At 37.6% G+C, this 15,766-nt stretch overlaps 1 protein-coding gene and 1 long non-coding RNA gene across 3 annotated transcripts in view; one reads left to right on the forward strand and one right to left on the reverse strand.

Moving 5' to 3' along the window:
• The window catches only part of LOC121097840, a 72,577-nt gene that overhangs the window by 24,747 nt on the left and 32,064 nt on the right, over nt 1-15,766 (forward strand). Inside the window, exons 1-2 of one of the 2 annotated variants that reach the window (XR_005831099.1) lie at nt 1,742-4,661; nt 11,913-12,049. This is a non-coding gene — a long non-coding RNA (uncharacterized LOC121097840). Of the gene's footprint in view, nt 1-1,741; nt 4,662-11,912; nt 12,050-15,766 lie in introns of those variants that run through there. The other variant, XR_005831100.1, reaches the window with a different exon arrangement.
• The window catches only part of CDYL2 (chromodomain Y like 2), a 61,054-nt gene that overhangs the window by 6,155 nt on the left and 39,133 nt on the right, over nt 1-15,766 (reverse strand). Inside the window, exons 3-6 of the mRNA XM_040615185.1 lie at nt 13,533-13,750; nt 6,367-6,539; nt 1,525-1,735; nt 652-795 (exon numbers count right to left, since the gene is read on the reverse strand). Of these exons, the coding sequence (XP_040471119.1) occupies nt 652-795; nt 1,525-1,735; nt 6,367-6,539; nt 13,533-13,750 (746 nt within the window). The remainder of the gene's footprint in view (nt 1-651; nt 796-1,524; nt 1,736-6,366; nt 6,540-13,532; nt 13,751-15,766) is intronic.

Here is a 15,766-nt window from a genome sequence, read left to right on the forward strand (position 1 = left end):
GGATGTGCCCAGAATGGCAGTATATCTGCCTGAAGGGAAAAAATCTTAGGAAGTTAAAATAGGAAAGGATTTTCTTTCAACTCTTATGTACACAAAAGGAAAGTTCTAATACACTGTGACCAGACTGTGTTCAAATCCCTCTGTGTCTGCATCTCACCTCTCCTTCACAGTAGAGGTTAGCTGGCACTATCCTACCCTTCTGGTGCACTGTGCAGAACATGTTGCAGAATCAGGAACTATGCAGGTGCAAAAAAGAGAAGTCAGACTCAGCTGCAACACAGTAGGCCAGGACAATGGAAAGGCAAATACATTTTCTTACTGGCCCTGCAGAGATTTCCCAGCACAGTTATATAGCTTCAGATTCTTCCACCTTCATGAGGGAAACCTGTGCTTAAACCATCTTTCAAAATCTGGGGCAAGGAGGTTCCACTCATGTTGAATACTTGTAAAGATGGGGAAAGGAAGTAATCCTCCCTGCCCCTGAAAAACAAGAAACTCCACGACCTCACTGATCCCTACCCAGATTTTCTGTGTTAGCCTTCTCTCACAGGTATGGTTGTGGAAACTGAGGACCCACCATGTGATAAGCCTTGGGAACACACTTTACCTCTGTGAAATGTAATTTAATTACAAAGGAGTTTGATTTCTTACCACTGCACTGCAGGATGCCATTTCTTTCACTCGTAGCATCACTTCTTGGCTAAATGTTGTTGGCCAAAATACTTGTGACACTAGTCCTCTGCTGCAGGCTTCCTGTGCTGTCAGCTTTCTCCCACAGAACAACATTTCATTTGCCTGTGAAACCAAAAGATTACTTGTGATCTTGGGTTATAATTACCTTAAAAAATTTCCATAGTTGTCTGCTATTTTCAAAATTAAATTTACAAATGGTCTCTTGTATCTTTCCATGCTGCAAAACACTTTAAAAGGAGTTTCAGTAGCTATTTAAGGATTGTGCAGGTGGCCAGAGCACAGCATGGATTTCATTTAAGAGAAATGTGCTGGCATGCATGATGAATCTGTATTGCTGATTTTACAAGAGTAACTGTCAGTGATACTGTGCCAAGAGTCATGGAACCTAGTATGAAATATTTTGTGGGGCAAATTCTGCTTTGTTATACTGGCCAAAACTAAGCAACCTTACTGGAATTATTATGGATTGCCTTTAGAGAGCAGAGAGCAGTATCTTGCTCAGTTACTGCACAATCCTAACACAATACAGACAAGCACTCTGCAACATTATTCCACTAATGCATTTCTTCCCTTTTCTAGCACGACCTTGACAATGTTTGCTTTTTTCAACCTGTGTTCAATCTTTTTGGTGTATAGCAGGTGTAATATATTGAATTCTGAGGTCATTTTGTGATTAAAAAATTAGATGGGATTAGATGAACATTCCACAGGTTTCATTTCCATCCATGGCAATGAAGAGAAACAGTTGTTTTCTGTCTTACTTTTTAAAGAGAGAAAGAAGAGCATGAGTTTAAGAAAAGTTCTTCAGCAATTTGAGGTGGAAAACCTTACCAGTGCAACACCCAGAATTTGTGGGAATGTGTATGATGAGCAGCCAGCTGGAGTGAGTCGGATTGTTGCGTATGGTGTCTGAAACCATGCCTTCTCACTTGCCCAAACGATATCACATAGTGGTAAAATAGAAGCTCCTAACCCAAGAGCAGGGCCGTTGATAGCAACCACAATTGGCTTCTTAAACTGAATAAAAGCTTTTACAAAATCCCTAAAATAAAAAATAGAAGAAAGATCTTGAATACAGAAGAAACACTTAGATAGATACCCAAGCTTAAAGTACTTAATCTGAAAACAAATTAGAACCACAGATGAACACAATAAATACCATGGCCCAGTTTTATGAGGTTAGAATTGCAAGATGCTTTCTAGTTTGCACATGGAAAATTTTGCTCGTATTTAGTCATTTAATCTCTCCAAGTAGCTGGGTTATTAAATAGTTTTGTATATGTTGTATATGAACTGATTAATTGGAATGCACTGATTCTTGTACTTTTTGGTTTGTTTAGGTTTGGTTTTAGTTCTGGACCAGTAACTCATCGTACACATAGCGCTTCTCAGTTTGCTCCACAATGGCTACTGTGGATTCTGATGATCTGGTTTGGCTGACTCGATGAACATACTGTGGCGTGACAGACAGGAAGCTCACAGGTGGATTGATGGATATTTGTTTTGTTCCAAAAAGTTCTCTTAAGATCCTGGGTCAAAGGTTACTGCAAGTCCCATCAATGGATTGGGAGATCGTAAACATTTATGGCACACCAGCGGAAAGAACAAGACCTACAAAGGGGAGTCAGAGGGAGAGAGAAATGTTTGAACAGGGCAAGACTTAACGTGAGTGATCTGTTGGGCCTTCGTTGCAACGTCTTCGGCAAAGATGTAACAAAGTAAATGCCCTTGGGTGCCCGTAACAGTAAACGTGAAGCCAGGGGAAATAACAGGGAAGCAAACGTGATTGGATTCATCTGGATGAATGAATTAGAACATGATAAATTCGGTGCAATGAGAAGATATTTTAAATAAGTTACCTACCAGCAACTGTGGAAAGACATCTGTTGAACAGAACAGCCTATACACCAATTAGGAAAAAGCATGAGTGTAATTGTGGGCAAATTATGGGCTCCAGCAGCTCAGTGTGCAGCAGTATATGGAGGCAAACGAAATGCTCGATTACTTTAGAAAAGAGACATGTATAAATTAAATTCAAAACAAAATAAGAGGTTCTGTTCCTGCACTAGGTATTTGTTAGATCCAGAGTGCATCTTTGCTGACAGAGTTTAGGAAAGAACATGTGTTGTCAAATGTGCCCTTTGATGAGCTGCAGGTCTCCCACTGAGGTCAAAAAGAGCCAGACTTCTGTACCTGAGAACAGGAGGTGTGCCGTGCAGGTCAGAGTGCCGACTTGGCAAAAAATGGAGAACATCCTGAAGAGAAGTATTTTATTGGACTGAAGTGCAAGGGCATTGGCTATATTTTAAATGAAAATGAAGAGTCTGAGGTGACCCAGCATTAAATGTTCAATGAATGAGTTCTGTTTTTCAGGCTGTCTAGTAATGAGTTGAGTTTTGACCATGGGAAAATAAGAGGCTCGTGGGAATTGATGCCATTCTGTTCACACAGTGAGTAATAAACCAGAATATCAGCAGCCAGACAAAGAGAGCGAAGTAAGTAACATTGTATTTGTCTCTTCAAGACCATTTCTTTCTAGAGGATAGCGGGATTAAAGAGAATTGTGGTTCATTTTTGTTTGCAGAAGCAATGCTGTTCCCTTATCTCATTATTTCTTCGGTTGTTTATGGTTGATTAATGACTGTGGATCACTACACCTGATTAATTCCAGAATTTTGAGAATGTTCGTAGTTGAGCAATTAAGCCTTCCAAGCAGAACTACAGATGGGAACAGGGATGTGATGAATGATAGGTAAAAAGAACAAACTATGGATAAATGGTGGCAGCAGATCTGAGAACCATGTGGAGGTAGAAGAAAACAGCATTATGGGGAAAAGCAGGAAGCACATGGTGATAAATGGGACTGGAAGTGAATATGGAAAAGCAATTAGGGATGTGGAGAGGAAACGGTTAGATGATGGAGAGGAAGAACAAAGCAGAACACATTAATGGAGGGGAGGTGTTCAAAGAAATGTGAAGTCTTCATGAGTGAGGAGGGAAGGGAGGACCTGGAGATGGGGGGAGAGTGGAACAGAACACTGAGAAGACACAATGAGTCTCTGTCATGAGGGAAGGATGAGGAACACAGAGGACGGTACAATGGATGGGTATGGGACATGCCACCTGCAGGATGGAGTGGAAGGCTACAAATTTGGGAGCTTACGAGGGGAACAAATGTCTGCATTTGGTCTACAGAACCTGCAGTGTCCAGCACTTAGCTGTGTTCCCTGTTTGGTACGTTATTTGTTTCAGTGAGTTGTCTTTGTACCTGGAACCTGGCACGTTTCTGTTTCTCTGAATTTCTCACAGCAGTTCCTGGCCTAGAAGCTCCTTGTTCCACTTCAAGGCAGTTCTTTGGAAAGGACTTAAAATTGTAACTATTTGCAAAGTACAGCCAGAAGCTCAAAGATAGGAAAAAGTGTCCCATGCAGAAGGCTTCTTGTTTTGCTAGAGGGTATCTGGGAAGCTGACCAGCAGATACACTTCGGGATGCTCAGATACCTCTGCGTTGTTGCAGAGGTCTTGCTGCAGGTTGGGGCTTTTAAGTACATCAAAGGCTATAAAGAAGCTGAGCAAGTCAGGTCGTCCTTCTTTGTTTTCTTCTGAGCACATCCAGAATTTTATGTATCCGATGATGTGAGACAGATGCCGGGAATGCCTTCCACCGAGTTTCTTGATTGCAGGGCTCCGTGGGCCACGTGCACAGCTGCAGTGCAGTCTGTCCGTCCGCCCTTTCCCTGCTCCTGGAGTGCAATGCCGGACACACACCTGATGGATCTATGTCCAGTACCTGGAGAGAAGCTACAGCGTCACACATCCGTTAGCTGCAGGCCCCAAAGGCAGCGGATGAGGACAGAGGCCGAAAGAATAAATCATTCACATGAGATGAGACTTGACGGATATTTAAACTTCAGTTTTAACTTGTGACCAGTATACGAGATCCACACTTCAGAAAGTGGAAAGACACGGTAATCAAAGTTTTAATTTCATTTTGATACAAGTCTAATGATGTAAAGCAGTGGAAGCAGAGATCTGTTCATGTGTTTTAGGACATCCTAACAACTGAAAAAGCGAAGTGTACATTTTTTTCTACTCTTATTACGGTATATTTTCCATGAGTTGAGTCCTTTGTTCACAGAAAGCACAGAGAGTGCTAAATGGAAAACGTAGAGTATTGTTTCCAGAAGTACAATAAAAATCTTATTTCCAGTGGGCCTGAAGCCGACATTCTTGACAAGGAGCAGTACACTGTACCAGTATTTCAAGAGTGCTCTGTGAGCCCAAGGATGGAAAAACTGAGTGTCATAGTCTGGCTTATACTCATGTAAATGTTGAATTGGTAAGTACACCTGTGTATTAAATGTGTGTAGATAAACGTATACATATATAACAATACCTATCTACACATTATTTACATGAATAACATTAAATTTGTATCTTCTAATGGAGTGTGAGTGTGCACGTTTTCAAACAAGAATACTGATTTTCTTCTGTCACATTTTTTTTTGGTTCCACATTATTAAAAATCCCTTACATTAAAAAAATATAATAAATCAGGATGTGTCCTTCAAAGGGTTTTTCTTTTTTTTAAATATCACTACATGATACTCAAGCATAGCTAGGGTCTTAAAAACATGTCATAATTTATTATGTTTAAGAGGTGCATTTTAAATTCTTTCAAAATAATTGCTACTTTGAGAATTTCAGAAGTATTAAACTGAGAATCCAAACTGATCTGCAGTAGTTGTAACAAAGATAATTGGTGATTAATACAAATAATGTAATAAGTAGAGCTGATCTTATGTTATATTAATATATCAAAAATATTGATCTGTTGTAAAACAAATTCTTTAATATTTGTTCATAGAATTGCTACATAAAATTTTAAAGCTCTCAGAAGAATAATACTTATTTTTAGGAATTGGGGGGGGGAAGGGACCAAACCCTCTCCTGGTGCAAACCGGTGAAATACCATTGGCTTTAATGGGGTAATGTTGATTTATACTGGAAAATCTGCCAAATATGTATAAAGTATACCTTGTGGATAATGGAAATATTTGGTGATGTATTGTGCAGATTGATTTGTAGACTGCATGTCATAAACCCTGGGTTTCTATTAAGGTAATGTGATATATACAAGGAAAGTCACATTTTAGTTATGAAAATAAAACTACATTTACATATATATTAAGTAATTTAAATTTAAGAAAAAGAGTGGAGACCCTTCTAATAAAGTTCTGAAATACAGTGGCAGACTGCTATTTCAACAGAATATGAGTAAGCCATGGATTCCCATTTGTACTGAAATTCATTAAAATTATGAACATTAAAACAAGTAAAATATCTGCTTTTCAGGAACCACTGTAGAACATGAAGCAATAGCTAATTTGGAAAAAGAACAACAAAGTTGTATTTGAATTTGGAGGAATGATTTGAAATATTAAATACAGAGAACTGGAATAAAATAAATCCCTATGGATATTAGCATTGGAATAAATGTGCTTTCTTTTCTAATAAGGAAAGGTCCAAGGTTCTTCTTACTAAATAAATTTGTAGGACTGTAATTAGAATGCAATCAACACTTAAATATACAACATTTTTGGACCTGATAAATATCTTTATAATCACACACTGCATTTCATAATTTAGAGATCATAGGTAAGCTTGGGTCACCTTATAGCTTCTGCAATCCTAGTGCTTTCCTTTCTTCTGTCATTGGATAACCTGCCAATTAAATATGAGTAATCTAGGCCACTACAGAATACACTTCCCACTGCGCTGAGAAGTAAGAGTTTACTGTCATCAGCTGATGCATTGCACAATGCTCTCCGAACTTCCTTCATGATCTGTGGATAAAGAAAAGTAAACAATTCGACATGCATGCCGTTGCAATATCATTTCCCTAGTTTTACAAACCTTATTGATTTTGAGAGACTTAAATTTTGGGCACTATTAATACTTACATCAATTATATGTATTTATATAATTTTAATATACTTAGAATGGTAACATTGAGAGTTTACAAAATATTTTATATTTGGAAGTGCTTTGTGGATGCTTACTAATTCAAAAGGTTTTTAGGAGTCGGCTGTTCTATGGGCAATTCTAGCCAGCGTATGATTTTTGGTTTCAATTTAATAATTTCAAATATCACTTTTTTATTTTCATCGTGTATATTCAGTGTACATCACTGCATCCTCAGTAACACAGTTATCACAACAACAGCCTATTAACCTCAACAGATTGTAAGCAAAATCTACAAACCCCAGTTTTCAGTTCCTCAACTACTTTGGTTTATATGACTTCAACCACAGCAAAGCAGGACAAGAGGACATCATATACATCAACATGACAAACATATTATTCATTTTTCTATGCTCAGTGATATCGTTAAAGTCTACAAATGTTAAAGCAAAAAAGCCACTTGAAAGAGACATTTTGCCTCTGATTTACAACTGGATCAAACTGTTAATTGCACCATAAATCAAACCTAATCAAAATCTGTATAGAATTGAGCTGCTGGTATTATAAGAAAATGGCCTTTCACCCGAGCAGAGAATTGTTTCCCTAATAATTTTTAAAAGGAAATATTATTAATTCCTGATGGGTAACTTCTTGTTTGGTCACAATTCAGTGTAGATTGTAAGCTGTAATTCATTTCAGCCATTTCAGCTTCCCCTCTTCTCTTTAGTGATTTGTTCCTCACTTCAAGGGCTGTGATTTCATCTGGTGTGACACCTCCCATGCTTAAACTTACTCATGTGTCAAAGTATTTCCTATAGACAGGGTTCTGTTGAGTCACATTTTTCTCTTTTGTACTGAAAGATTTGCTGTTAGTGTAAATTTAGGTAAAAGCAAAATGTGGCTGGGGGATTAAATATGGTTTTGACATGAGAGAAACCCAAGATTTTTAGCTTGTTATTGTTTTCGTTCACTACTTTCTGTTTCCAAAAATTCTTCAGATCTCTGAAGTGCCCTATTTAAGAAGTGTCCCTAAATACAGAACAGAAGTTTTGTTTATACCATTCTAGGTAGCCTTTTATTTGAAATCCTGTGGTTTGTGAGACCAAGCTTGAGCTTGTATATTCAAACCATGCAGTGCAACACTACCTGTGTGCTTTCCATATGTGTTTGCATAAAAAATGGTTGTTACTGGCTGCTGAGACCAAGACATGAGAAAGCAGGTGGTGAACTTTTCGATGCTTCACTTTTACAAGTGCACTTCAGAACGCCTGTAATACAGAGTATGTGACAGTGGGTGGAAGTGAAGTAATTAAAAGCAGCAGAATTTGGAAGTATATTTGAAATTCTTCTGCAGGTACAAAAATGTCATCAGTGATTTTAGGAGTTCATTCTCAGAGTCTCAGAGGCTGTCTCTGTCCTCGGTAAAAACATAGCAAACCTGCACATTTTGTAAACGGGAAACAATGGAAATAAACCCCTAAAGCCTCTGTTCAAAGTTAAAAAAGAAACTTCTGAAGGTGGTGGATGTTAGAATAAGAAAAAGATACAGTATTTTGATTTTCTTAGTTCCATGGGGATACAAGATTGTCCTCTTAGTTTATTTTAAATGTTCTCAAAATCTGCTTTTTCTTAGGGAGGATGTATAAATAATATCAGGGAATACCAGTCAAACATTTTTATACAATATGAGGAGTGCTGCTTTAAATATGATGCCATGGTATGATACTCCATTCTGCAAGTTTCTTTACCATTCCCCTTTCTCCAGTGATGTCTGCATATGTACCTACTCTTTCATGTTACCACTGCTACCCTTCAAACGCATCATTACCATGACAAACCTGTCTCTTTTTTATCTTACCCCTCACTGATTTGGATGGCTAAAGCCATCGAAAAGCACACCAAACTTTTAAGCAGAGGTTATACTACTTGTAGGAAAAAACAAGATTCTGCTATCACTGTTTTTTCAATGTTTTGGAGAGGGTGACATTAAAAGTCCGTTATTAGGAATCGATTTCTCAGCTATGGTTGAAAATGGGAAGGCTTTGACAGTATTTCAGATATTATTTTTGAGCAGGAGTGGAAATTTAGTTCCACTGCTCCACTGGTTTCTAGCAAAATAAAACAGTATCAGAAACCATGAAACGATAATGTATCGGTGTTGTCAGGCTCCAAAGAGCTATTTTTTTTTTTTTTAATATTTGTGAACTAACTTTATCAACCAAAGGTACTCAGAGGCTCATTGGAATACACCAATGCCAGCCAAGTCAATTCTCACTCCCTCGTTCTATGCAATGATTCTTTTGCTGGTGCAGACCAAAATTCACTTGGTCACCTTGTCACTCAGCACAGTTGTAGCCAACCCGCTGTCCACTGTTGCTTCCAAATGTCTTGGTGTCACGTCTTTCCTCATTGATTATCTGGGTATGGGTATTTCTCTACAAGTGTTTATACGCTTATAGAAAAGCTACTAACAATAAAATAAAAATTAAAAAGATGCTTTGTCTGTAGGGCTGCAGAACTGTATTAAACTGCAGTATTGTAAAGTAAATATAATATTGGTTCAGAGCACAAATTTCCATTGAATGCAGTAGTGAATTCCGTTTGCAAATACAGAGATACTATGTGTCCTTAGTTACAGTTCTTTGTCAGATTCCATATTCTTTTTCTCCCACAACCCTTAAACCTTCCCTCATTTTGGTACAACTGTGGCATTTGTCCAATTAAATTTTACTTTCTCTAGTGGACCAGATCTAATATTACTATTTGCAGGGCTCCACTGCAGTATTCTCCAGTTCCATGCTTTTTTAAATTAGCTTTTTCATGGTCTTTTAGTTAATTTTCAGTTGTGGCGACAGTATTTCTATTCCAATGCGTTTGACTAAAATTTCTGAGGAAGCATTTACAAAACAGAATGGGCCAGTTATTTAGCTCATGATAATCAAATTACAAATTTAGAACAGGCCTAATGCTTCACTTACTGTTTTATTGAAACCCAAATATATAATAAAATTATCACTTGCTCCAAAGTTGCTTATTTTTCTAATCCTGTCAAGAAAATAAGCTGGTTCGTTCTTTAACAGGACACCTTATATTGCAAAATACACATAAAATGTTTTAAAACTTCATTAAACTTCTAAGAGCTTATTTTAATGCCTTTCACTGGATGTAGGAAATTTTAAAAGGCATTTGGTGCCCTTTGCTTTTAATATTGCTTACATTCTGGGGAAGTCAGAGAGCTGGGAATTGATCACAGTAATTACACAAAGTGTCTTGAACAGAAGTCACTTGTTCATATAAATAGAAATAGTAGTTTAAAAAGGTAACTTCTCTGAATCTCTGTTGATATTCTTAAAGATAAATAATCTGTAAATATTAATTACAGTAAAACAAAATTTTAAAGCCATTCAGTTGTTCTTAGAATGTCTTCCACACTTGCCCATTTTTACATAAATGTGCTTTTTGTTACTTACTGACTCTGTGCAAGCAGATTCTGTTTGATAAAGGACGGACTTGGGAACCTATAAGGCTGGCTTCAGGCAGAACTGGCCAAGACCCACAGTTTGTCTTTGTATGAGAGCAAAAGTACAGATAGCAGTAAACTTGTACCTGCCTTTTTTTTTTTTTTTTTTTTTCTCTTTAAGTTAGGAAAAGTTGTAAGTAGAAAAACTGAAAGCAACCCAGTGCTCCAAAATGCACCTGGCAGAACTTCAAACCCTGTAATTCTCACGGCTGGAAATTTGAAACCTGGTTCTTTTGTATAAGAAGTGTACTTGAAGTAGTTGTATAGGTCCTCAATGGAAACATTAGCTGTTTAGGGAATGTTTTGCTTTTATTTCAGAGTAATATTAATTCCTAGCTCCATTAATAGTATAAAGTAAAACCAGTGGATGGATCCATTTAATCTTAAGTTTAAAACAGAATTTGGATCCTTGAAATGTTCTGAGTTAAAACAGCAGCAGCAGCATTGGAGAACAAACTTCAGAAGCAGCAAAGGACCCATGAGAGAAAACGCCCTAATGGAATTTACAATGATGAAATATTTTACCTATCTATTTTTAAAATGAATTTTAAAAGTAGCAAGCCTAAGCCACTGGAATAAAAACAAGCTGTGCTGTTTAGTGGCACTGGCTTGGAAGTTTTATAAGGTCTTGTAAAACATAAGAAAGAATTTCTATAGTGCCCTGAACATTTTTGTAGAAAAATCTCCATTAGTACAGTGGCACTCAGCCAAGTTCAATCAGTGCAAATGGTGCTGGAAGGCGCATCAGCACATTTCATGCCAAAATCGCCTGCATAAACCCACAGGTGTGATGTGGCTACCAAAAAACATAGGATGAAGATTCAGGTAGACTTCTCAAGTGTTTCTTTTTGGTATAAATAAGTTCTTTGTTATGTTAATTAAATTGGCATAAATAGCAGAGACCAATGGTTGAACGAAACTATTAAATTTTATCCGAAGATTAAGATAAAGCACAAAGGGCTGTTTAGGGGTGAGAGTGATTTTGTATAAACTTAATTTTGTAATGATGGCAGGCAGCGCACACCTTTTGGTTTTTTCCTAACATAGATGGCTGAGAATAACCAGACCACTATTTTAACCACACCAAGTAGACCTGTTCTGAATAAATTAATCATTTACTATTTGGCAAACATAATTTACTGAATGTTTAATAAAGCTCAAACTCAGCATTTCTTTTGACAAAGTGAAACACACTTTCTTCATTCTGTAGGAATTTCGTATTTGTACTTTCTATTCACTGGTGATAAAAGGCATCAAAACTGACAAAGTTGTAAATGTCCCTAAAATACTCTGTCAGTTTGTCTCACCTATGGCTATGGGTGACAAACTGCAGGAACAAGGCATTCAACATAGCCCTTTCAGTTCCTTGGATTTTTAGCTGTAATTGCCAGCAAGGATGTGGAATTGCCAATATTGGAGGTGCTGGATTTTGTGGTGTGAATGATCATGGGCAGCAGCCTGGAGCGAGGCCAAAGAAGTTGTTTCATGTTTGCCAGCAAGCAGCCTTTGGAGGGCAAGAGCTTTCAATTGCTCTCAGCCTGGATGAGTTTTAAACAGACAATCTCAGTGTGGAGAACTCATTACCTTGATTAATTCCTGACCATCCAGATCCTGGTCAGTAATGTGGTTTTCTAAAATGTATTTTTGAGTAAGCTTCAGTAAAGGTTCTAGAAATAGTCTATACTGGTGATGCAAGAAAAGAACTGTTATATGCTTATCATTTATTCTTCCACAGAGGTGGGTTCCCAGCATATTGGAAGTTTTCAAAGAATGAAACGGATTGGTTTGGCTGACCTGAAGAACCTGAATTAATTCACTGGTTAGAGCATTTGAACACTGCTGATGCGGAACAGCACAGCCAGCAACGTAAAGGTATGTCTGTTCACCCTGAGCATAGTAAGGCCTTGATTTTATACTTTTTCAGGCCCTTGAGCTCTTCAGTTAAATTACCTGCAGGGTCAATTAGTGGTAATTAATACATGGATGGAATGATGGATTTCAGGTAATTGAATGTGTTTTAAGGAATTGGTATTAAAAGCAGGTGTTTGGTGTTCTGTGTTAATTTACAAGACAGTCCTTTTAAATATTATATAGTTTTAAAACTAGGAGTGATAAATGTATGTACCATCAGTTTTAACTATCTAGTATCATTCTGTGTATTAATGTCCATGTGTAGGTGTGCATTTGGGAAGGGAAGTCAAATTTAGGGCCCATCATACCTGACCGTGGTTTTATCTGAAGCTCATTACATGTAATTAATTTCAAAGTTACTCGGTTTCTTATTGAATGAAATAGTTCCTCAAAGCTACAATCTACTTTTCCCTCAGGTGGTGCTCAAACTGATATTTCATACGTTCTTATGTTGAAGTTACTGTGTAAGACAGAGCTGCACTGGCGTGTCTGCAGGGCAGAAAAAGGCAGAGATCTGCCACACTGTGGGCAGCTCGTGGCGGAACTCTGCCTGCAGGATGCTCCGACAGGCAAAACTGGGGCCGGGAGGCAGCTCCTGGTGCTTCCTCTCTGGTCTATGGTAGCCCCTTTCCATCAGGCCAGTAGTGCCCATGTGGAACAGGGCTCAGGCATGTTCTCTGCTCTCCAGGACATGCATCCTGATGCAGGCATTTATTGACACCCCTTTTGTTCTGACATGGGAAAGGTATACCAGGGTATTGCCGTCCACCATGCTGGGATCACAGAGAATGGAAGGAAAAGCTTCTCAGCCCTTCCAGCTACTCATGTATGTACTGGAGTAGTACAAGCTACAAGTCCAAGTCTGACCTTAAGTGTATGATGTTTGGAACAAGGGAATTCATCAATATAATCTGTATGTTGCACAACTAAGCAATTCAGCTGAGAACAGAGCCCCTAATTGGTTAAGGTTTCATAAATAAGGACTCATAAAGTGATTCAGAGAAAAAGCAATTAGGGATCAAGATGTACTTTTAGAATTACTGTCTCAGGATATAGCCTGAAATTCTCCATATGCAACAACTGGAGCACTGTTTAAATTAATAAAATGAAAGGGACCAGATTTCTCCTAAGGATAGTAATATCAGTAACTTCAACATGTGAAAAACTGACTCACACAAACCATGCTGGAAATACCGATTCTGCCATTCCGTTCTTTACTTCTAATTTTCAGTTTCAGACATGTAAATTAAAAATTAATTTCTATTGCATTCTTTTTGACAGGAATCCCAAGTGTGAAAAAGTTAGATATATCTGAACTCTATATTTCTTTTCTAAGAAAATCAGTTAGGAAAAAAAATACATAAAATCCAGTTCAAGTGTAGTGTTTCCAAGATAACCCACACATTAGGATGGCTTTCTTTGGCTTTTATGGCTACATGCTTACCTCTGGGGTCAGTGCATTGTTATCTGAAGTCTGACTCGACAGCAAAATATGTGTGAAACCATCTTCTTTCCGGACTACAATGTCCCTGAACCGGCAGTTACTTTCATTTTGACGCACACTGTATCTCAGTCTCTTATCAAAGACATAATCTTTCTCTCCATCCAGTTTCCTTTTCACAGTGCTGTGTAGATTCAAGCTTCCATTGGCCAGAGAAGAACCTTTCAGATGGAAAGAATCAAAGCACAATTATGTCTATGCCTTCAAAGAAATAGAGTGATACTTTCTAGCTCAGTATTTACAACAGCCTCTATGTGATAAATTTGGTAAATCAGAAATATGCCTGGCTAGCCAAATTTGGCCTCAAGCCATCCTTCCTATGCTATATTCCAACACGCAGTACTTTTTCTTCTTTGATCAGACAACCTCTAGATCCAATGAACTGTAGCACGTAGGACTGGTACTCCTAATGGGATCAGTTTTGCTTTGAAGATGAAAACAACTGCACCGCAGTCTTTCACATGCATTTGGGGTGATCCATGAATTCATAGGAAGGTTCTGATTCAGCTTTAGAAAAACTTGACATGACAGGTTTATTCCAAATCCCATCTTTTGAAGTTACATTTTCTTCCTTTTATGGTGACCAGAAAGTCATGACCAGATTCCAAGGACAATGCGACTACACACCTGGTGCACACCTCTATGTGACAGTAAGTCAGGGGAGTTCTTACTAAGCTGCCACAACTGGCATTTTCTTCCACGTATCCTTGTGGCTGGTGTTAGAAGTAGCAGTTAGCTGTCCCCTGCTCTGATCCCGCGCGTCTGCGCATTACCTTTTACAGGAACAGTAATTACTGTCTTTTGACAAACAGGTATGATAATAATATTGGACTTTGTACATAGGAAATAGTAATGTTGATGCCATTTTGGAGGCTATCCAGCTTAGGAAAGAAAGGGAACTGACATGATACAGTTCCTCCTTAAAAACAAATGAGGCTAAAAGTATGTCAGTTTTAAAAGACGGTTTATTCTGACTTACACTGTGTATGAACTGTAAACTATTACTTTGTTTATATTTACAGTTCTTCTGTAATAGGCAATATATTATGATTGGTAACAATGCTGAGCCAGAATGGTGGAAATATCTGTACAAGATTTTTATGCAATACTCCTTTTCTAATTACAGATGTTTCACACTATTGCCATTAAAAGTAAAGCAGAGACAGGCTCCTGAGGAACAGAGATTAAAGTCACTCTGTTCATTGGAATAGTTTCCAAATCTGTTTTTTGTTTAAATAGACATGAGCCCACAATACGGTGTATTTAAGAAAGGCCAAGAAAGAGCTGAATGAAAACACCTTTGTTTGTTCTGTTCTTTACTCCTGCCAAAGCTGACCTGTTCCAGCTTCTGGTATCAAATAGCCAGGAATTTTTAAAGGGCAGATGACATGACTATTAGAACATAGATTTAAATTGTATCGTTTAAATGACCACTATCCAATTAAAAGTGCTCTGTTGGAACAGAATTGAATGGTGAATTCATAACAGATTATTCTCCAAACCAAAATCACTTACCTTCACTTTGGATTAGCTATGTTTCTACTTAACGTTTATGCTGGTAACTGAATTGTCTGATACCCCACGGTTGGAAGTGACCTGTAGGATTGTTCATAGTGTGTGAAATGCCTGTATATATACCCTGCAGTTACGATACATAATGTTAAGATATATAGAGTGCTTAATAGTATTTAACTGGTGCGTCATTGGGCCTTGTCATGTAATGTGTGCATGCGTGTACACATATATCTACACACAGAAATGCATGTTTGTTAAAAAGTCAGCTATTTCAGTCAATCATAAACCTCTTTTTATGTTAAATTAAGAGATACCATCTAAAGCATCACCTTATTATATTGAATGGAGGATTCAACTGGTGCAATGCAAACACTGACAAATTACATTAGATCATCAATTTGAAAAAAAGTAATTTGAAGCCAGCAGAATTTGAAATTTGTTTTCTTGACAAGATTTATCTACAAGTGCAGAAATTACCATGTGCTTGTATTTTAAAAATTATGAATAAGGTTTTGCAACTGCATATATTTTGACATGTATTCTTACAAACAAAAATCAACTTAAGAAATTACTAATGGAAAACTAGTGTCATTGGGAATAATACACTGAAACAAATCACTTATTTGACTGAGACAGACTTTTAAATATTACATTTTTATCTA

The sequence above is a fragment of the Falco naumanni genome, chromosome 15 (genome assembly GCF_017639655.2).
Source record: "Falco naumanni isolate bFalNau1 chromosome 15, bFalNau1.pat, whole genome shotgun sequence".
Lineage (NCBI taxonomy): Eukaryota > Metazoa > Chordata > Aves > Falconiformes > Falconidae > Falco > Falco naumanni.